The sequence below is a fragment of the Oncorhynchus masou genome, chromosome 12 (assembly GCF_036934945.1).
Source record: "Oncorhynchus masou masou isolate Uvic2021 chromosome 12, UVic_Omas_1.1, whole genome shotgun sequence".
NCBI lineage: Eukaryota > Metazoa > Chordata > Actinopteri > Salmoniformes > Salmonidae > Oncorhynchus > Oncorhynchus masou.
In genome coordinates this window covers 6,860,938-6,883,448 of record NC_088223.1, presented here as the reverse complement: position 1 = coordinate 6,883,448, position 22,511 = coordinate 6,860,938, and the positions used below count along the sequence as shown (strand labels likewise).

General features: G+C 46.0%; 1 protein-coding gene across 1 annotated transcript; it reads right to left on the bottom strand.

Moving 5' to 3' along the window:
* Positions 1–243: 243 nt before the first annotated feature.
* On the bottom strand, positions 244–22,058 carry LOC135549494 (NHS-like protein 3). Its single transcript, XM_064979495.1, is given in 11 exon segments — positions 244–2,183; positions 2,507–4,270; positions 4,272–6,412; positions 8,979–9,164; positions 9,409–9,572; positions 9,789–9,890; positions 15,551–15,677; positions 15,810–15,853; positions 16,898–17,056; positions 21,542–21,606; positions 21,805–22,058. Coding segments are annotated over 10 exon segments (4,749 nt in total). The 5' UTR covers positions 21,600–21,606; positions 21,805–22,058; the 3' UTR covers positions 244–2,179.
* Between the last annotated feature and the right edge of the window lie 453 nt (positions 22,059–22,511).

Genomic DNA, 22,511 nt, shown 5'->3' with positions numbered 1-22,511 from the left:
TAGACAGGTATGTGCCTTTCCCTAGCATGTGTTAACAATTTAATTTACCACAGGTGGACTCCAATGAAGTTGTAGAAACAACAATGATCAATGGAAACAGGATGCACCTGAGCTCAATTTCGAGTCTCATATCAAATGGTCTGAATACTTATGTAAATAAGGTATTTATTGTTTATGAATTAGCAAAAATAAATACAAATAAATAACTGCTTTGTCGTTATGGGGTGTTGTGTGTAGATTGAGGACATTTTTAAAAACATTTTTTAATACATTTTAGAATAATGTGACGTAACAAAATGTGAAAAAGGGAAGGGGTCTGAATACTTTGGTGCACTACTGTTCACAAGGTACGTCCCAAAAGTTGTTCACCATGTAGGGAATAGTTTACCATTTACACTCACTGTTTCCGTAGTTACGATCCACAGGCCTCTGGATTTTAGGAAGTAAAACTGACTCTGTAAGGCCATCCACAGAAACAAGACATTTTGATGAATCAGTTGAACTCAAACCAAAGGTTTAATAATTGGTTGTGAAATGACAGACGATGTTAATAACGCAGGACTAATAAAGAAAGCAACTTAAAGACATTAATTAATAAAACAGGAAATGGTTGAGTAACAGAAAAGCCATCAATATTGTCTTTTAAACGCTTGGGAATGGTGTTTAGTGTAAGTAACTATAAGGAATAGCCATATCGTGCCTATCTGCTTGAGTTGTGTCCCAAAAATACACTATATTCTCTGGTTTACAACATTTAAACTTTCCCAAAAAATAATAGTTTTATTGACACACATCGGATAGGTGCAATAAAACGTGGTGTTTTACACGGTCAGCCATTGTAGTACAGTACCCCTGGTGCAAAAAAACCCCAAAAACAATTATTCACCTTGTCGGCTCGGGTATTCAAACCAGCAAACTTTCAGTTCCTGGCCAAACGCTCTAACCACAAGGCTATCTGCTGCCACCATACTAGTACTATGTGGGGAATGCATGTGCCATTTGGGATGCAGGCCAAGAGATCTAGAATTGGGAAGCAGCTCATTTTGTTGAACGTTAGTTTTCAGAAGGATAAAAGGTTTTCTTGCCTAAACTTTAAAAGCTTCATTATCTTACAAGGTGATTTTTTTTATTTTATTTTATTTTTTAAATAAATTTCTAATATATAAATGTTTTTTTTTTTTTTTAAATATGCAGCTTCTCTTTTTCTCATGCGCTACCCTACCTAAGCCTAAATAACTTGTGGTGTCATTGGTCAAACAACAAAAATAACACATTGATTGACAAACACCCCGGATAGGCGCAGTAAAATGTGGTGTTAATTGATTGATTGACACCACAAATGAATTGATTGATTGATCGACGAGATCAAAAGATAAATTCTGGGAATTACATAATCTGCCATTAGGAAATAAGATAATTAATTCATTAATTAAAATAATTCAGTGATTGTTTGACTCCAAAAGGGAATCTTTATGAAGATTTTTTATTTATTTAATTTTTTAAATCTTGTTTTTTCTTTCTCAACTGCAGTGACTGCTACCTTTTTTTAACCTCTGGATGACTTCTGGATGACCTCTACTACAAGCACAGCCTTTTGTGCTGTATTTACAAAATCCAGCCGCAGTTTGTCCTTTGTCCTGATGGTTGCACTTTCCTAGAGCAGACGAAGGGCTCTCTGTTCTATCTGTGGCGATGAGATGCTTTTAAAGGTGTTTTTCCGAGCCGGTGAAGGCAGTCTCCTCTAACGCTGGAACATTGTCTTTAAACTTCCACGATACGGATTGAATAGATCCTCACTGGACCTCTATGTTTTAAAAAAATACTCCCAAAATAAAGCTTTAATTTGAAAAGAAATGGGGACCAATGCCATCTTTTTTTTGCAAAAAATATAAAGGCCTTTTGAAGACATTTTAACTCTGAGTTGACTCTCTCTCTCTACTCTCATTATTCTCTCCCCCTCTCTCTCTCTGTCTCTCTCTCTCTCCTCTCTCTCTATACCCTTTCTCTCCTCTCCCTCTCCCTCTCTCTCTCTCTCTCTCTCTCTCTCTCTCTCTCTCTCTCTCTCCCCCATGTTTCTCAGGTTCTTGCAGATTTGTTCGTCCGTCTTAGTCCCATTCCACAAGAATCCAGTCTTTTTCAAAAGCGCAATGGTGCTTCCACAATGTTAGACGTCTCCATTTCACCTGGAAAACAGTGGAAATATGTTAAACTCAGAAGTCAGTGCGTCCCAATAGGCACCTTATTCCCTATATATAGTGCACTACCTGTTACCAGAGCCCTATGATATGTTGTGTGTGTGTGTGAGAGAGAGAGCGTGGTGTTTGTCTTTAAATAATTTATAAGCATTCAATGAAACATAATCACTGCAAGATCAATTTCATGCACTACCTGCATTATTACCTGATATGAAAATATTAAATTTACTTTACAGCTTGTCTTTTCAAGGAGGTGTAGTTATTAACATGCGGGCAAAATCCTATTCTAAGTGTAGCGCTGATGTTCTTACTTGCTGTCCTCTGTCAGTGCTTGCTGGCCTGCAGGTTGCGCTGTTTCTGTCTCTCCGTTAGCTTCTGTTCCCCTTGGAGATGAAGTGCTCCTCAGTGTAGAACACACAGGCTTCTCCAAGGTGTGAGCTGGTTTCTTAGCCACGGGTGGCGGAATTCTCCTCGGAACCCCAGTTCTTCCAACGTTGCCATTAGCGACTGTGGAAGCCATAGATTGTTCGGAAAAGCGCTTGAGTTCCGCGGCTAGGCTCTGCTTTAGGCTCGCCTGTACCTCGGGGGAGGAGGAGGAGGCAGGCGTTTCTATGACAACCTTCTTTGAGCTCCGGGAGAAGATGAAGCTAGCGGCGGCGGTGGTGGTGGGGGTCTTTAGCATCACACCCCCTTCTGGTAACGATGGGGAAAACATTCCTGATTTACCCCCACTGCAACTGGGAATTGAGGTGGAGGATGGCATTCTAAAGCGTGTTGGGAGATTATCTCTGGAAGACATGGCTGCTGTCTTCATTCGGATAGCTTCCTGCATACTCATCGAGGGGGCGATGAGCGTCACTGGTGACGACTTCAGTGGCGGAGGTGTGGATTTTAGTGACAGGGATCTCCGAATTGGTTTTTGGGGTGTTACGTTCTGAGATCCTTGGGTTTGGATTTGGGTTGAACTCTGATCCTGAGCAGGTGGCTTCCCACTGTTGGAATTGTTGTCTTCAGAAAGCACTTTAACGTAGTCTTCGCCAACGTTGACCGATCTGAGACGTACCATTTGAAGCAGAGAGGGTGTGACCAGTGGAATGTTGGCATCTTCTTTGGGAATAGGGACACTCTTGTGCCTTGACAGAAGCTCTTTGCTCCTGGTCTCTCTGTTCGCCAAGCTGGGCTGTCTCCTGAAGATCACAGGGGGTTGGTTCTCAGTTGGGAGAGGGGGTGGGAGAGGAATGTTAATGGGTGGTGGACGTGGGGCATTGTTAGGGAGCTCAGAAGGCATCTGATCCTCAATTTGTACACGGGGAGGGAGGGGGACATTGATAGGAGGTGGAGGAGGAATACTTGATGGGGGCACCAAGGCTGTTGTCATTGGTGGAGGAGGAGGAGGAGGAGCTTCCTGGTGTGAGGGAGGGACATCCTCTGGTAAGGGCGGGACTTCCTGTGACTCAGGAGAAGTTTCTGTTGGTTGTGGGGTGTCTTCTTGCATTGCGATTGGTTTCTGGGCAGATTGCTTGACCTCTGCCTCTTTTTCATTGGGCTGAACTGGAGAAACGACAGCTGAATCATCTGAAGGAATTAATTGCAGCTCAGCTGATTCAGATTCCTCAAAGCTGGTTTCATCAGTTGGGATTAGAGCATTAGAGTTCAGAATCACCTTTTCAGGTTTATCCTCTTTTGGTTCCATCTGAGTGGAAATGTATGAAAGATCTGCAGTTTCCCCATTCACAGTTGCGACAGTGAAAACATTCACGGTTTCCTTAACCTCCTCCCCATCCAGAGCTATAATGGACGCCTCCTGGACATCAGCGACTGTGTTACATGTCTCCACCACATCTGGCAAGCTCTCCGTCATGAAGGGAGGGGGAGGAGGTGGAAAGTCTATCTCATCTGGCTCATCAAAGACTGAACCAGCTGGCTCCTCTGGTGGGGGTGGAGGGGGCCAGCAGGACTGTACTATGGGAATCTCATCCTCACACTCCTCCTCTACCTCAGGTGGGGGAGGGGCTACAGAGTAGGGAGGTGTCTTAGAAGGAGGTGGAGGAGGGTGGTGGGAAGGGGGGGGAGGCTGGAGGAGAGACCCGGTCCACTTTGGGGGGCTCCACGGGAAGGGTCTGTGTAGATTTGGTGGGACTTTCCTCTATAGTGTTTTCAGTAGCACTCCGACCTTCGACCTCCTTAGCTGCTACCTCAACCTCAACTTCCTTAGCGACTACCTCAGCCTGTGGAGAACACTTCTCACTCTCGCTGGGTGACTCTACCTTCACCTCTACTGTGACCTCACCAAATGGTGACTTTTGTTGAATATCTGCTGTTAATTGAACTTTAGCTTCTTTTCTATGAGTACTTTTCTTCATGACAGGAGGGGGTTCCTTCTTTGGAATCATTGTTAAACAAACTTGTGTCTCTAGCCTCTCTTCTTGATCCTTGACCTGTGCAACACTACTACTGCTACTACTACTACTCTGTTCCTGCTTCTGGTCCTGGATCTCTACACTTGCTTTTACGTTCTCTGCGATCACCGCCAGGCTTCCTTGTTCTTTCGTTTGACTTTCTGTGCTCTCGGATACCTCAGGTGCCTGCTCTAACATAGGCTCAGTCTTGTCTCGGGGAACAATATATTTGCTTTCTGATTTTGTCAAAGTAACTTCTTCTACTGCAGCCTGCTTGTTGTTTGAGTCTTCAGACTCCTTGCTAGCTTTAGTTTGAGGTTCCTGCTTTTGCTCAATCATGGCAGCTTGCTCTTTTAGTTCCTGTTGCTTCTGGAGCTGTGCTAGCCTGTTGACGTTGGGGCAAGGCCCACACAGCAGTTCGAAGGTGTGTCTGTTGTGGGCCCAGGTCTCCGGGGGTGGTGGGGAAGGGGCTTTGATTTTGGGGGGTGGCGGAATGTTAAGCAGCTCACTGATCGCCATGGATGAAGAGAAACGGACCGGGGTCACCGTTTCTGGATCTTCTATTCTCATAACAGCCGGGGGTAGGGAGGCCTGCTGAAGAGGGCTAAAGCTGTTTTTCGAGGCCTCTCGATTGACGAGTTCTGAGGTGACTGAAGACAGGGAGGTGAGGGAAGAGGAGACTGAGGCTGCAGAGAAGGAAGCTCTTGAACCAGATCGTTCCGGTTTGACAGGATACTTCTTCTGTTTGCCTGGGGAGACGGAAGGGAGGATTCCCTTGGGGGAAAGTGTCGGTGTACCACTCTGGCTGGAGTACCCACTGGAGGGGGACATGGTCCTTTCAAATGTACCCTCCTCTGATGGGGCTTTCTGGGGGGAAGAGCTGCTGGACACTGGCCCCTCTGATTTCCCATTACCTCCATGTGATGCCTGTGTGGGACTCAGAGGACTAGATGCTGTGGAAGATCTTGTATCATCTAAAGAGTTAAACCCAGATGATTTGGATACAGGGACAGAGCTCTTTGTGACTTCTTTGTAGAGCTCTTTAGAGATCTCGATCGTAACCAAGCTTGTGTCCTCAGCAGCCTCCAACTTCCCACCCGCAGAGTCACTGAGGTCTTTAATCTCCACCAGTCGCCTCTTTATCATCTTCTCATGGTGCAGTGAGTTGGTTCTCCTGGGGGGAGCCGGGGGCAACTTGGTCTTCATGATCGACAGACAGCGAGAGAATCTGAAAGAGTCTCCTCCAACATCGCTCATCCCCCCAGATCTAGATAGGACCCCCTGAGTGGTCGCAGTACCAGTACCCCTAAAAGTGCTGCTGACCCAGCTAGCGGAGCTTTGTAGGCTCACCTTGTCCTGGTCCCCAGCACCAGGCTGCTGCGGCTGTGTCTCATGCCCAACGAGACTCACCGTCTGTGGGTTAGCAAGTCCGAAGCTCCCCTTCGTGGAGGAGATGGCGGAGGAGTTGGACTTGATCGTCTCGGAAGACTGCGAGTGGCTCCAGCTGGATCTTGAAGTCACTGAGTGTGGGGTCACCTTAGAGCCATTGTTACGGGAACTACTGTCACCATGTGAAACGCTGTCACCGCCTTCATAGCAACCTTCACCGCCCGACCTCCTCGACGACGCAGGGCTGTCCGACGACCCGGACGCCAGGCAGCTCTTGCTGACGGTAAGGGCCGTTCCGTTACCGCTGTTTCCATGGGTACGGCTGGTGCTGCGGTCAATCTGTATGATGTCGACGGAGGCCGGCAGGTAGGCGTTGGGGATGATCTTGGACATGTAAGTTGCTTGGGGAGAGATGGACATCACCGGACCCTGGGTGGGGGAAAATACAAGGGTCAACATTAGGAGTCATACTATGTAGAGAACTGCAGAGCTGTCATACTATGTAGATATACTGTAGTTTGGCCAAATGTGGAGCTGGAGGCCATTTTGCAGCCTCAGCATTCCATTATCTTTCTAAAATTTTTGACTGCCGTTGTTGCAAACCCTACATTCCTACAGATTGGAAAGCTGCTGCGGTTCTCCCCCTCTTCAAAGGGAATGAGAAACTGTTACAGACCTATATCCATCCTGCCCTGCCTTTCCAAAGTATTCGAAAGCCAAGTTAACAAACAGATCACTGATCATTTCGAATCCCACTGTACTTTCTCCACTGTGCAATCCGGTTTCCGAGCTGGTCACTGGTGCACGTCAACCACGCTCAAGGTACTAAACGATATCATAACCGGCATCGATAAAATACAGTACTGTGCAGCCATCTTCATCGACCTGGCCAAGGCTTTCGACTCTGTCAATCACAGTATTCTTATCGGCAGACTCAACAGCCTTGGTTTCTCAAATGACTGCCTCGCCGGGTTAACCAACTACTTCTCTGATAGAGTTCAGTGTGTCAAATCGGAGGGTCTGCTGTCCGGACCTCTGGCAGTCTCTATGGGGGTACCACAGGGTTCAGTTCTCGGGCCGACTCTTTTCTCTCTATATACTGTATCAATGATGTCGCTCTTGCTGCGGGTGATTCCTTGATCTACCTCTATGCAGACGACACCATTCTGTATACATCTGGCCCTTCATTGACACTGTTAACAAACCTCCAAACGAGCTTCAATGCCATACAACACTCCTTCCGTGGCCTCCAATTGTTTGTAAACGCTAATAAAACTAAATGCATGCTCTTCAACCGATCGCTGCCCGCACCCAGCCGCCCGACTAGCATCACTACTCTGGACAGTTCTGACTTAAAATATGTGGACAACTACAAATACCTAGGTGTCTGGCTAGACTGTAAACTATCCTTCCAGACTCATATTAATCATCTCCAATCCAAAATGAATTCTAGAATCGGCTTCCTATTTTGCAACAAAGCATCCTTCACTCATGCTGCCAAACATACCCTCGTAAAGCTGACTATCCTACTGATCCTTGACTTCGGCGATGTCATTTACAAAATAACATCCAACACTCTACTCACCAAACTGGATGCAGTCTATCACAGTGCCATCCGTTTTGGAACCAAAGCCCCATATACCACCCATCATTGTGACCTGTATGCTCTAGTTGGCTGGCCCTCGCTACATATTCGTCGCCAGACCCACTGGCTCCAGGTCATCTATAAGTCTTTGCTAGGTAAAGCTCCGCCTTATCTCAGCTCACTGGTCACCATAACAACACTCACCCATAGCACACGCTCCAGCAGGTAGATCTCACTGGTCCCCAAAACCAACACTTACTTTGGCCGCCTTTCCTTCCACCTCTCTGCTGCCAATGAGTTGGAGACTTATATCTCCCTCACTAACTTTAAGCATCAGCTATCTGAGCAGCTTACCGATCGCTGTAGCTGTACGCAGCCCATCTGTAAATTGCCCATCCATCCAACCAACTGCCTACCTCATCCCCATATTGTTTTATTTTCTCTTTTGCACACCAGTAATTATACTTGCACTCCCTGGTTAAATAAAGGTGTTCTCAACTAGCCTCCCTGGTTAAATAAAGGTGTTCTCAACTTGCCTACCTGGTTAAATAAAGGTGTTCTCAACTGGCCTCCCTGGTTAAATAAAGGTGTTCTCAACTGGCCTCCCTGGTTAAATAAAGGTGTTCTCAACTGGCCTCCCTGGTTAAATAAAGTTGAAACTTTAAAAGATTCAACCATTCACAATGAGTATTTTGATCTTAGTTGTAAGTCCAGTGATTCAGATAGCAAGCTTGGTTTAACATCAGCATCCGATGATCATGTCATTCCAGGGATGCCATTTAACAAACACTTTAATCCAAAGCGACTTACTGTAATGTGTGCATGCTTTTTTCGTTGACACTGAGTTTACAAAACATCAAGGACACCTTTGTAATATTGAGTTGCACTTTCACCCTCAGAACAGCCTCAATTCGTCGGCGAAGGAACTCTACAAGGTCTTGAAAGCGTTCCTCGGGGACGCTGGCCAATGTTGACTCCAATGCAGTTGTGTCAAGTTGGCTGGATGTCCTTCGGTTGGTGGAACATTCTTGATACACACTGGAAACGGTTGAGTGTGAAAAACCATTGCAGTTCTTGACACAAACCAGTGGCACCTACTACCATACACCGTATACACTTAAATCTTTTGTCTTGAACATTCACCCTCTGAATGGCACACAGACACAATCCATGTCTCGATTGTCTCAAGGCTTAAACATCCTTATTTAACACGTCTCCTCCCCTTCATCTACACTGATTGAAGTGGATTTAACAAGCAACATCAATAAAGGGATCACAGCTTTCACCTGGATTCACCTGGTCAGTTTGTGTCATGGAAAGAGCAGGTGTTCCTCATGTTTAATTCACTCAGTGTCGATGACCCCAGCAGGAAGCAACACTGTGACAAACACTGTTCTGAACGGGACTCACCTGTGGCTCCTGGAGGAAGCTGGGGACTCCAGAGGAGCAGGAGGAGGTCGTGCCCGGCACGGCCAGAGACTTGGGCCTCTGGGTGGAGGAGAGACGAGAGTCCAGTCCCCTGTGGTAGCTGAAGCCCTGGTCGTCCCTGTAAACAGACTGGAGGTGGTGTCTCAACAGCTGCTCCTCTCTGGATGCCTAATTTAGGTGAGTTCAGTTGTAATTATAGTATAAATATATTTGCACAAGGCAATAAAAAAACATTTTACTAAAATCGTAATCCGATGTTATGAGATACAATGTAACTACAATTTAGTCATGCAAGTAGCTGTCGGTAAGTGAAAGTACGACACTGTAACCAGTAGCACACAACAAATGTACATGTCCGAGTTATAACGCTGAAAGCCTGATTTTTTTATACAGGCTCATATGAAAGCTTCACCTCCAGGTCTGAGAGGTGTACTCTTGCCCCTTCGTAGTTGGCTAGAGGGGTCTCTCCGTCGATGGTGGGGATGACGACCACACCTGATTGGCCGTCTCTACCCTGTCCGACAGAGCCGTTCGGGAGCTGGGAATGAACTTTGTACTCGGAGCCACTGTGAAGGGCTAGAAGGGGGGAATAGAGATGGAACACATCTCATCACCTCATTTAAATATGACAGAAGAGTACCATTGATTTGACTGTTTTATCAACGTGCCTAAGAGTATTCATCATGATCACTGTATTCACAAAACCCTGGACCTTTATTGGTCTGGGTGACTTTTCTTTGTCAAGTGAAGCTCAGAGTAAAGCTAGCTGCCATCCAAGGACTACACATGTACCCAGCTCTCTCTGGACCTGCTGGGGTATGCCCATGATAGTAATTCTCCTGTTCTCCCTCTTGTCCAGTCTCTTCACTGGGTTCAGAGGCTTGAATGTGGAGCCTGGAAGGAGAAGAGGAGATGTTTTTAGAGGAGGGAGGAAATAAGGGATGGATGAGTAAAAATGTGTTGGGGATTTTAAATTCACTTTAGGGATATATCTACATTTAATATTTTTTGGGGGGGGAGAGATGTGTGTTTTTCTTTATTTGGCACAGGGGATGGTAGTGGGTTTTTTCCTCCCTTGTTTACATTTGCTCTTCTGCTCATATTTTCCTTATAAACAATGGATTGACTTACTTTTGATATTACCCTAATAAAAAGTGTTCATATTACCCTAATAAAAAGTTTTTAAAAGTTTGTGAAGGTTTGATATGTGTGATTATTATTTATCTTTATATAAAATATTCAGATCAGAAATGAACGAATTAGCCTCCTACTGTACGTCTTTATCTATATAGCAGACACAGAGACCATATGACATGGAAAAAAATTAACCTTTATGTAACCTAGGCAAGTCAGTTAAAGGACAAATTCTTATTTACAATGCCGGCATACCCCGGCCAAATCCAGACGATGCTGGGCCAATTTTGCGCCGCCCTGTGGGATTCTCAATCACGACCGAATGTGATACAGCCTGGATTTGAACCGGGGAATGTAGTGACCTATCTTGCACTGAAATACGGTTCCTTAGACTGCTGCGCCACTCAGAAGCCCGCTAAAAAAATGCATAAAGAAATGCATGTTGATGCCGTCGAGATATGCTATCTGGGGTTAGGCCGAAGCCTCTTCCTATATATCTGGGGTTAGGCCGAAGCCTCTTCCTATATATCTGGGGTTAGGCCGAAGCCTCTTCCTATATATCTGGGGTTAGGCCGAAGCCTCTTCCTATATATCTGGGGTTAGGCCGAAGCCTCTTCCTATATATCTGGGGTTAGGCCGAAGCCTCTTCCTATATATCTGGGGTTAGGCCGAAGCCTCTTCCTATATATCTGGGGTTAGGCCGAAGCCTCTTCCTATATATCTGGGGTTAGGCCGAAGCCTCTTCCTATATATCTGGGGTTAGGCCGAAGCCTCTTCCTATATATCTGGGGTTAGGCCGAAGCCTCTTCCTATATATCTGGGGTTAGGCCGAAGCCTCTTCCTATATATCTGGGGTTAGGCCGAAGCCTCTTCCTATATATCTGGGGTTAGGCCGAAGCCTCTTCCTATATATCTGGGGTTAGGCCGAAGCCTCTTCCTATATATCTGGGGTTAGGCCGAAGCCTCTTCCTATATATCTGGGGTTAGGCCGAAGCCTCTTCCTATATATCTGGGGTTAGGCCGAAGCCTCTTCCTATATATCTGGGGTTAGGCCGAAGCCTCTTCCTATATATCTGGGGTTAGGCCGAAGCCTCTTCCTATATATCTGGGGTTAGGCCGAAGCCTCTTCCTATATATCTGGGGTTAGGCCGAAGCCTCTTCCTATATATCTGGGGTTAGGCCGAAGCCTCTTCCTATATATCTGGGGTTAGGCCGAAGCCTCTTCCTATATATCTGGGGTTAGGCCGAAGCCTCTTCCTATATATCTGGGGTTAGGCCGAAGCCTCTTCCTATATATCTGGGGTTAGGCCGAAGCCTCTTCCTATATATCTGGGGTTAGGCCGAAGCCTCTTCCTATATATCTGGGGTTAGGCCGAAGCCTCTTCCTATATATCTGGGGTTAGGCCGAAGCCTCTTCCTATATATCTGGGGTTAGGCCGAAGCCTCTTCCTATATATCTGGGGTTAGGCCGAAGCCTCTTCCTATATATCTGGGGTTAGGCCGAAGCCTCTTCCTATATATCTGGGGTTAGGCCGAAGCCTCTTCCTATATATGTGGTTCAACAGCCTCCCCGGCCATTTGAAGAATAAGCTACCAGCCAAACAAGCTTGTATGAATCGTACCTCATGAAATCTCCCTGATACTCATCTGGAGGTTGAGCATCTCTATTTTTTATTACCTTTATTTAACTTGGCAAGTAAGTTAAGAACATATTCTTTTTTTCATTTTGACAGCCAGTGGGTTAAGTGCCTGTTCAGGGGCAGAACGACAGCTCGGTGGTTTGAACTTGCACTCTTCCGGTTACTAGTCCAACGCTCTAACCACTAGGCTAATGTGTCTGTATCTACATAATGTCTCTGTATCTACATAATGTGTTTGTATCTATATAATGTGTTTGTATCTATATAATGTGTCTGTATCTACATAATGTCTCTGTATCTATATAATGTGTCTGTATCTACATAATGTGTTTGTATCTATATAATGTCTTTGTATCTATATAATGTGTTTGTATCTATATAATGTGTTTGTATCTATATAATGTGTTTGTATCTATATAATGTGTTTGTATCTATATAATGTGTCTGTATCTACATAATGTCTCTGTATCTATATAATGTGTCTGTATCTATATAATGTGTTTGTATCTATATAATGTGTTTGTATCTATATAATGTGTTTGTATCTATATAATGTGTCTGTATCTACATAATGTCTCTGTATCTATATAATGTGTCTGTATCTACATAATGTCTCTGTATCTATATAATGTGTCTGTATCTATATAATGTGTTTGTATCTATATAATGTGTTTGTATCTATATAATGTGTTTGTATCTATATAATGTGTCTGTATCTACATAATGTCTCTGTATCTATATAATGTGTCTGTATCTATATAATGTGTTTGTATCTATATAATGTGTTTGTATCTATATAATGTGTTTGTATCTATATAATGTGTCTGTATCTACATAATGTCTCTGTATCTATATAATGTGTCTGTATCTATATAATGTGTTTGTATCTATATAATGTGTTTGTATCTATATAATGTGTTTGTATCTATATAATGTCTTTGTATCTATATAATGTCTTTGTATCTATATAATGTGTTTGTATCTATATAATGTCTTTGTATCTATATAATGTCTTTGTATCTATATAATGTGTCTGTATCTACATAATGTCTCTGTATCTATATAATGTGTCTGTATCTACATAATGTGTTTGTATCTATATAATGTCTTTGTATCTATATAATGTGTTTGTATCTATATAATGTGTTTGTATCTATATAATGTGTTTGTATCTATATAATGTGTTTGTATCTATATAATGTGTCTGTATCTACATAATGTCTCTGTATCTATATAATGTGTCTGTATCTATATAATGTGTTTGTATCTATATAATGTGTTTGTATCTATATAATGTGTTTGTATCTATATAATGTGTCTGTATCTACATAATGTCTCTATCTATATAATGTGTCTGTATCTATATAATGTGTTTGTATCTATATAATGTGTTTGTATCTATATAATGTGTTTGTATCTATATAATGTGTCTGTATCTATATAATGTGTTTGTATCTATATAATGTGTTTGTATCTATATAATGTGTTTGTATCTATATAATGTGTCTGTATCTATATAATGTGTTTGTATCTATATAATGTGTCTGTATCTATATAATGTGTCTGTATCTCTGTAATTTAGAAACTAAATCAATCCAAACTGTGCAGCGGCCAATTGATGAACTGAAAGAGACATTTGTTACAAAACACTAAAAAGTTGAATGAAATTTGGATATTTGGATCTAGGGGCGGCAGGGTAGCCTAGTGGTTAGAGTGTAGAGGCGACAGGGTAGTCTAGTGGTTAGAGTGTAGAGGCGGCAGGGTAGTCTAGTGGTTAGAGTGTAGAGGCGGCAGGGTAGTCTAGTGGTTAGAGTGTAGAGGCGGCAGGGTAGTCTAGTGGTTAGAGTGTAGAGGCGGCAGGGTAGTCTAGTGGTTAGAGTGTAGAGGCGGCAGGGTAGTCTAGTGGTTAGAGTGTAGAGGCGGCAGGGTAGTCTAGTGGTTAGAGTGTAGAGGCGGCAGGGTAGTCTAGTGGTTAGAGTGTAGAGGCGGCAGGGTAGTCTAGTGGTTAGAGTGTAGAGGCGGCAGTGTAGCCTAGTGGTTAGAGCGTTGGACTAGTAACCGGAAGGTTGCGAGTTCAAACCCCCAAGCTGAAAAGGTACAAATCTGTCGTTCTGCCCCTGAACAGGCAGTTAACCCACTGTTCCCAGGCCGTCATTGAAAATAAGAATTTGTTCTTAACTGACTTGCCTGGTTAAATAAAGGTAAAAAAAATTGTCAAGCCAAGCCTTCGATACAGGGTAAACCTACAAGGTAGGGAGGGATGTATTTTACGTTTGGTCGAGATTAACCGTCTATTTGTTGTGGTGTTGAAAATGAAAACCATGATAATGAAGTGCCAGAAGTCGGTATGCTTTGTTTATTGGTTGTGTGGTGCATTGGCACAGAAACCCATTGGTGGAAAAATCATTGCATATCTTTTTATATAATTATAAATATGGCATCAAAATTACGAAAGGAGATTTGAAAAGAGCGATAAGCGTCTGTCATTACATCCAGTATTAAGATTAAAAGACATTCAGAGTCAATACTGAACTATTGGAATGTTGTTTTGGAGAAAGATGAATGATTTCAAAGAGGACAGAAACGTGTTGGAATGGTTTGGGGTTTTGGATATCACAGGGTCTGTCTGACTATGAATTACAATGAGATTCAGTGAGAGGGAATCAGTGAGTATTATGGGATTCATGCAGAGAATGGCATGCTTATCTGTAACAAACTACTACTGTGTGTGTAGAGAGACCCAGTAGACCCAGTAGAGACCCAGTAGACCCAGTGAACCCAGTAGAGACCCAGTATACCCAGTAGACCCAGTCGAGACCAAATAGAGACTCAGTAGGTACTCAGTAGATCCAGTAGAGGCCCAGTAGACCCAGTGAACCCAGTAGAGACCCAGCATACCCAGTAGACCCAGTAGACCCAGTAGAGACCCAGTAGGTACCCAGTAGACCCAGTAGAGACCCAGTAGGTATCCAATAGACCCAGTAGAGACCCAGGGACCCAGTAAACCCCGTAAACCCAGTAGACCCAGTAAAAGCCTAGAAGAGACAGTAAAGACCCAGAGAGACCAAGTAAGGACCCAGTAGAGACAGGAGAGACCTAGTAGAGACAGTAAAGACCCAGAGAGACCAAGTAAGGACCCAGTAGAGACAGTAGAGACCCAGTAGACCCAGTATACCTAGTAGACCCAGTAGACACAGTAGAGACCCAGTAGACCCAGTATACATAGTAGACCCAGTAGACACAGTAGAGACCCAGTAGAGACCCTGTATACCTAGTAGACCCAGTAGGTACACAGTAGACCCAGTTGAGACCCAGTAGAGACCCAGTAGGTACCCAGTAGACCCAGTAGAGACCCAGTAGATGCAGTAGACCCAGTAGAGACCCAGTAGGTACCCAGTAGGTACCCAGTAGAGCCCCAGTAGAGACTCAGTAGACCCAGTAGAGACCCAGTAGAGACCCAGTAGAGCCCCAGTAGAGACTCAGTAGACCCAGTAGAGACCCAGTAGAGACCCAGTAGAGAACCAGTAGAGACCCAGTAGAGAACCAGTAGAGACCCAGTAGAGACCCAGTAGAGAGAGACACATTCCGCTATGAATGAGGCATGTATGAGAAATATTGTACAAATGACCAAACTATACTAGGTCCAAGGCATGATCTATGATTAACTTTCATTAAAATATGATGAAATGGATATTATAATGAATACTCCCCCCCCCCCACACACACACACACACACACACACACACACACACACACACACACACACACACACACACACACCTTGGCGTGTGAGCACAGGTCTCGTGGACACAGCCAATCCCAGTCCAGCAGAGGTCCCTGCAGTAACATAGTTCCCGGCGGTACTTCCTGAGTCCTGAGATCCATCCCTGTGGGTGGGGCTAACATCCTGCAGAGGAGAGGAATGGGGGTTTCAAGGGACAAAGTATTCAATCACTGCAGAAGTTGTCTGCTCCTTTGCTCCAAGTTCTCAGTTGGCCAGAGTACCGGCCGTATGGTTTCAAATGACGCCGCTACTTACTGCATCACTATGGTCATCCTGAAAGTCCACTCCTTTGTTGTGTTCTGTAGGAGAGACAAAGAAGGGTTTTCAGATATTCCCTCTGAGATCTAAATACCCCTTCTTCCATTAGTGGCTATTGAGTGTGTGTCATGCAGGGTGTAGTGTGTTCTGTGTAGTGTGTAGTGTTCTGTGTAGTGTGTAGTGTGTAGTGTGTAGTGTGTAGTGTGCAGTGTGTTGTGTGTACTGTGTTCTGTGTAGTGTGTAGTGTGTTCTGTGTAGTGTGTTCTGTGTAGTGTGCAGTGTGCAGTGTGTAGTGTGTAGTGTGCAGTGTGCAGTGTGTAGTGTGTAGTGTGCAGTGTGTAGTGTGTAGTGTGCAGTGTGTAGTGTGCAGTGTGTAGTGTGTAGTGTGTAGTGTGTAGTGTGCAGTGTGTAGTGTGCAGTGTGTAGTGTGCAGTGTGCAGTGTGTAGTGTGTAGTGTGCAGTGTGTAGTGTGTAGTGTGCAGTGTGTAGTGTGCAGTGTGCAGTGTGCAGTGTGTAGTGTGCAGTGTGTAGTGTGCAGTGTGCAGTGTGTAGTGTGCAGTGTGCAGTGTGTAGTGTGCAGTGTGTAGTGTGCAGTGTGCAGTGTGTAGTGTGCAGTGTGTAGTGTGTAGTGTGCAGTGTGTAGTGTGTAGTGTGTAGTGTGCAGTGTGCAGTGTGTGTAGTGTGCAGTGTGTGTAGTGTGCAGTGTGTGTAGTGTGCAGTGTGTAGTGTGCAATGTGTAGTGTGCAGTGTGTAGTGTGTAGTGTGCAGTGTGTAGTGTGCAGTGTGTAGTGTGTAGTGTGCAGTGTGTAGTGTGTAGTGTGCAGTGTGTAGTGTGCAGTGTGTAGTGTGCAGTGTGCAGTGTGCAGTGTGTAGTGTGCAGTGTGTAGTGTGCAGTGTGCAGTGTGCAGTGTGTAGTGTGCAGTGTGTAGTGTGTAGTGTGCAGTGTGTAGTGTGCAGTGTGCAGTGTGCAGTGTGTAGTGTGCAGTGTGTAGTGTGCAGTGTGCAGTGTGCAGTGTGTAGTGTGCAGTGTGCAGTGTGTAGTGTGTAGTGTGCAGTGTGTAGTGTGTAGTGTGCAGTGTCACTACCTTCTTGTTGCAGTATCTTTAACCCCTCCCGTGCCTCAGTGTGCAGGTCTTCCAGGTACTGAGGGCGGTTGCCCTCGATGAACACATTCTCCTGGTGGTGTGAGGAGGCTGTGTAGTGAACTGTCAGCTCCTTCTGTTCATCCAGACACTTAGGACCAGCTAGAGAGAGAGGGAGGGAGGGAGGGAGGGAGGGAGGGAAGGAAGGAGGGAGGGAGGGAGGGAGGGAGGGAGGGAGGGAGGGAGGGAGGAAGGAGGGAGGGAGGGAGGGAGGGAGGGAGGGAAGGGAGGAGGGAGGGAGGGAGGGAGGGAGGGGGAGGGAGGGAGAGAGGGAGGAGGGAGGGAGGGAGGGAGGGAGGGAGGGAGGGAGGGAGGGAGGGAGGGAGAGTTTAATCCAGGATGATAACCAGTACCTAGGAGATGTGGTAGAATGCTGACATGATAAAGGGTTGTGACTGAAGATCAGATGGTAGAGGTTCTGGTAGTGTGCTGACATACAGGACGCTGACATACAGGACACCCTACAGACTGGAGTAGCTACTCAGTGGCACCCGGGGCTTTAGAATGTATTCCAGTGCCTAGCAACACTGTGTACGGTACTAATGAAGGCATTAGAGATCTAGAACATCCTGACCCTTAATCAGAGTACACTGACTCCCCTTTCTGGTCTTCCATCCAATACCACATTATCTCCTGCTGTCTGTCCTTCTGCTCCCCTTGTCACCTTTCCTGACCCTTTAGCGTCTGTCTGTCTGTCTGTCTGTCTGTCTGTCTGTCTGTCTGTCTGTCTGTCTGTCTGTCTGATTATTAATGATTTGATTTATTTAATTTGTGCTCGCATAGGGGTCTCTCTGCATCTCTCTGTCCCACCACCAGTCTCTCTGTTCCACCACCAGACACTCTGTTCCACCACCAGTCTCTCTGTTCCACCACCAGTCTCTCTGTCCCACCACCAGTCTCCCACCAGTCTCTCTGTTCCACCACCAGTCTCTCTGTTCCACCACCAGTCTCTCTGTTCCACCACCAGTCTCTCTGTCCCACCACCAGTCTCCCACCAGTCTCCCACCTGTCTCTCTGTCCCACCACCAGTCTCCCACCAGTCTCCCACCAGTCTCCCACCAGTCTCTCTGTTCCACCACCAGTCTCTCTGTCCCACCACCAGTCTCTCTGTCCCACCACCAATCTCTCTGTCCCACCACCAGTCTCTCTGTTCCACCACCAGTCTCTCTGTTCCACCACCAGTCTCTCTGTCCCACCACCAGTCTCTCTGTTCCACCACCAGTCTCTCTGTTCCACCACCAGTCTCTCTGTTCCACCACCAGTCTCTCTGTTCCACCACCAGTCTCTCTGTCCCACCAGTCTCCCACCAGTCTCTCTGTCCCACCACCAGTCTCCCACCAGTCTCCCACCAGTCTCCCACCAGTCTCTCTGTCCCACCACCAGTCTCCCACCAGTCTCCCACCAGTCTCCCACCAGTCTCTCTGTCCCACCACCAGTCTCCCACCAGTCTCCCACCAGTCTCCCACCAGTCTCTCTGTCCCACCACCAATCTCTCTGTCCCACCACCAGTATCTCTGTCCCACCACCAGTCTCTCTGTTCCACCACCAGTCTCTCTGTACCACCACCAGTCTCCCTGTTCCACCACCAGTCTCCCTGTTCCACCACCAGTCTCCCTGTTCCACCACCAATCTCTCTGTCACACCACCAGTCTCTCTGTTCCACCACCAGTCTCCCTGTTCCACCACCAGTCTCCCTGTTCCACCACCAGTCTCTCTGTTCCACCACCAATCTCTCTGTTCCACCACCAGTCTCTCTGTTCCACCACCAGTCTCCCTGTTCCACCACCAGTCTCTCTGTTCCACCACCAGTCTCTCTGTTCCACCACCAGTCTCCCTGTTCCACCACCAGTCTCTCTGTTCCACCACCAGTCTCTCTGTTCCACCACCAGTCTCTCTGTCCCACCACCAGTCTCCCTGTTCCACCACCAGTCTCTCTGTTCCACCACCAGTCTCTCTGTCCCACCACCAGTCTCTCTGTTCCACCACCAGTCTCCCTGTTCCACCACCAGTCTCTCTGTTCCACCACCAGTCTCCCTGTTCCACCACCAGTCTCTCTGTTCCACCACCAGTCTCTCTGTCCCACCACCAGTCTCCCTGTTCCACCACCAGTCTCTCTGTTCCACCACCAGTCTCTCTGTTCCACCACCAGTCTCCCTGTTCCACCACCAGTCTCTCTGTTCCACCACCAGTCTCTCTTGGTATGTGTGTATCATTGGTGTCTCACCACACACTCAATGCTCTGTTTGGGGCACAAGCTGCCAAGTGAACTTACGAGCGGTGTGTGCGTGTTTGTGTGTGACAGTCTGCTAGGCAGACGTCCCGCCTTAGCCACCCCGGAGGGCTAACCCCAGATTGTTTAATCCCCAGCCTTTTCTCACCCTAGGTCGTCCATATGGGCGAGGCATCCCAAATTGCACCCTATTCTCTATAAAGTGCACAAGAACACATAGGCACCCTGGTCAAAAGTAGTGCACTACATAGGGAATGGGATGTCATTTGGGATGTAACATTGGTATGGTTCCAAGATAAACATGCTGCTGCCTTCCTAAGTGGCCAGGGAACTCAACAGAGAGGTTAGAGTAGCGACGAGACAGAGAAGTTAGAGTAGTGACGAGACAGAGAGGATAGAGTAGTGACGAGACAGAGACGTTAGAGTTGTGAGGAGACAGAGGGTCGAGTAGTGAGTAGACAGAGAGGTTAGAGTAGTGAGGAGACAGAGAGGTTAGAGTAGCGAGGAGACAGAGAGGTTAGAGTAGGGATGAGACAGAGAGGTTAGAGTAGTGAGGAGACAGAGAGGTTAGAGTAGTGAGGAGACAGAGAGGTTAGAGTAGTGAGGAGACAGAGGTTAGAGTAGGGATGAGACAGAGAGGTTAGAGTAGTGAGGAGACAGAGAGGTTAGAGTAGTGACAAGACAGAGAGGTTAGAGTAGTGAGGAGACAGAGAGGTTAGAGTAGTGAGGAGACAGAGAGGTTAGAGTAGTGAGGAGACAGAGGGTCGAGTAAAGAGTAGACAGAGAGGTTAGAGTAGTGAGGAGACAGAGAGGTTAGAGTAGTGAGGAGACAGAGGGTCGAGTAAAGAGTAGACAGAGAGGTTAGAGTAGTGAGGAGACAGAGGTTAGAGTAGTGAGGAGACAGAGATTTTGGAGTAGTGAGGAGACAGAGAGGTTAGAGTAGTGAGGAGACAGAGAGGTTAGAGTAGTGAGGAGACAGAGAGGTTAGAGTAGTGAGGAGACAGAGAGGTTAGAGTAGTGAGTAGACAGAGAGGTTAGAGTAGTGAGGAGACAGAGGTTACTTACAGTAAGGTGAGACTGAGGGCTGTTCTGGGACAAAGGACAGAAAGGGAACAACCCTTTGTGACCTTTTAGTTAAGTTAGTCCTCTGTCACCATCTTTCACCAGTCCTCTGTCACCATCTTTCTGTTTCTAGTCTTTCACCAGTCCTCTGTCACCATCTTTCATCAGTCCTCTGTCACCATCTTTCTGTTTCTAGTCTTTCACCAGTCCTCTGTCACCATCTTTCATCAGCCCTCTGTCACCATCTTTCTGTTTCTAGTCTTTCACCAGTCCTCTGTCACCATCTTTCTGTTTCTAGTCTTTCACCAGTCCTCTGTCACCATCTTTCACCAGTCCTCTGTCACCATCTTTCTGTTTCTAGTCTTTCACCAGTCCTCTGTCACCATCTTTCATCAGTCCTCTGTCACCATCTTTCTGTTTCTAGTCTTTCACCAGTCCTCTGTCACCATCTTTCTGTTTCTAGTCTTTCACCAGTCCTCTGTCACCATCTTTTTGTTTCTAGTCTTTCACCAGTCCTCTGTCATCATCTTTCACCAGTCCTCTGTCACCATCTTTCTGTTTCTAGTCTTTCATCAGTCCTCTGTCACCATCTTTCTGTTTCTAGTCTTTCACCAGTCCTCTATCACCATCTTTCTGTTTCTAGTCTTTCACCAGTCCTCTGTCACCATCTTTCACCAGTCCTCTGTCACCATCTTTCTGCATCTAGTCTTTCACCAGTCCTCTGTCACCATCTTTCACCAGTACTCTGTCACCATCTTTCATCAGTCCTCTGTCACCATCTTTCTGTTTCTAGTCTTTCATCAGTCCTCTGTCACCATCTTTCTGTTTCTAGTCTTTCACCAGTCCTCTGTCACCATCTTTCACCAGTCCTCTGTCACCATCTTTCACCAGTCCTCTGTCACCATCTTTCTGTTTCTAGTCTTTCATCAGTCCTCTGTCACCATCTTTCTGCTTCTAGTCTTTCACCATCTTTCTGTTTCTAGTCTTTCACCAGTCCTCTGTCACCATCTTTCATCAGTCCTCTGTCACAATATTTCTGTTTCTAGTCTTTCATCAGTCCTCTGTCACCATCTTTCTGTTTCTACACTGACAACCTGAAAGAGGATTCAAGACATCTCTGATCTCTCAAACATCTCATGTCTATAAACAGGAAGTGTAGAACCTCTCAAACATCCACAACAAGTTGTCCCTCATTCAGACACAAGACTCTACACCAAACAGCCTATCAACCAAACAAGTCATCGAACATAAAACACACAATCCTCCAGATCAGCATAACTCCCATCTTCACTCACCTTTCTTCTTGAAGACGGAGAGCAGAGAGCGAATGTTTTTCCTCAGGTACACCACCATGTTTACACTGAGACCAAGGAGGAGAGGTAGAGACGAGAATAAACGTCCAACCAAAAGTTAATATTTTATACTCTGTGGACTGGAAACAAACTCACCCCCCCCCAAAAAAATATAAAAAAATAAGAGAGAGATCAACACAAGTGCCTAATGGTTCTGGATAAAAGTGTCTGTGAAATAATGTACAATCTCGTTGTAGGCTACTTACTCGAACCTCTACAGGTCTAGTTGTGTTTGTATTCTCTGTCTGGGTCTAAGTCGGCTGTTGTAGAATTACAGAATCATAACGTCTTGGCCTCCTAGTCGCTGTCAGTAACAGTTTTGGCGAAAAATGACCAAAATCTTTCCCAATCTACAGAGGTCAGCAGTAGTAGTATTTTGGCTGTCTCTGTCTGTCTGTTTTGTAGTGGTCTGCAATAGTCTGTGGTAGAGTTAAAGAGTCACGGTGTTTAGTCCTCGTTAGCCTCGCTAGCTCAGTGATAGAGTGACTGGTTAACCCCTAAGTAGGTTGGACACGAGGAGCCTTGCATGCACCCTGAGCCTGGTAGCCAATCCATGCACCCTGAGCCTGGTAGCCAATCCACTGCTCTATCCTTCGCTCCTTTAGAACGCCCCTCTCTATTGTCAGACAAGGACAAACCCCCTGAGCAAAACGGCTGTCCAAGTTTTGTCTTGTTTTGCTGAGGCTAGACACACGTGCACGAAGAGACTCACGCACACACACCCACACAAAGAGACGCACACACTCCTCTCCCCCCAGGAGTTCCTTGTTAATGCCAACTGTGTTTTGAGACTTAGAATGAGGGGGACCCATTGACGTACTGCACTCACACAGACACTAGGGTGTTGGTGCTGGGTGTTGGTGCTGGGTGTTGGGGCTGGGCCTTGGTGCTGAGTCGTTGGTGCTGGGTTATT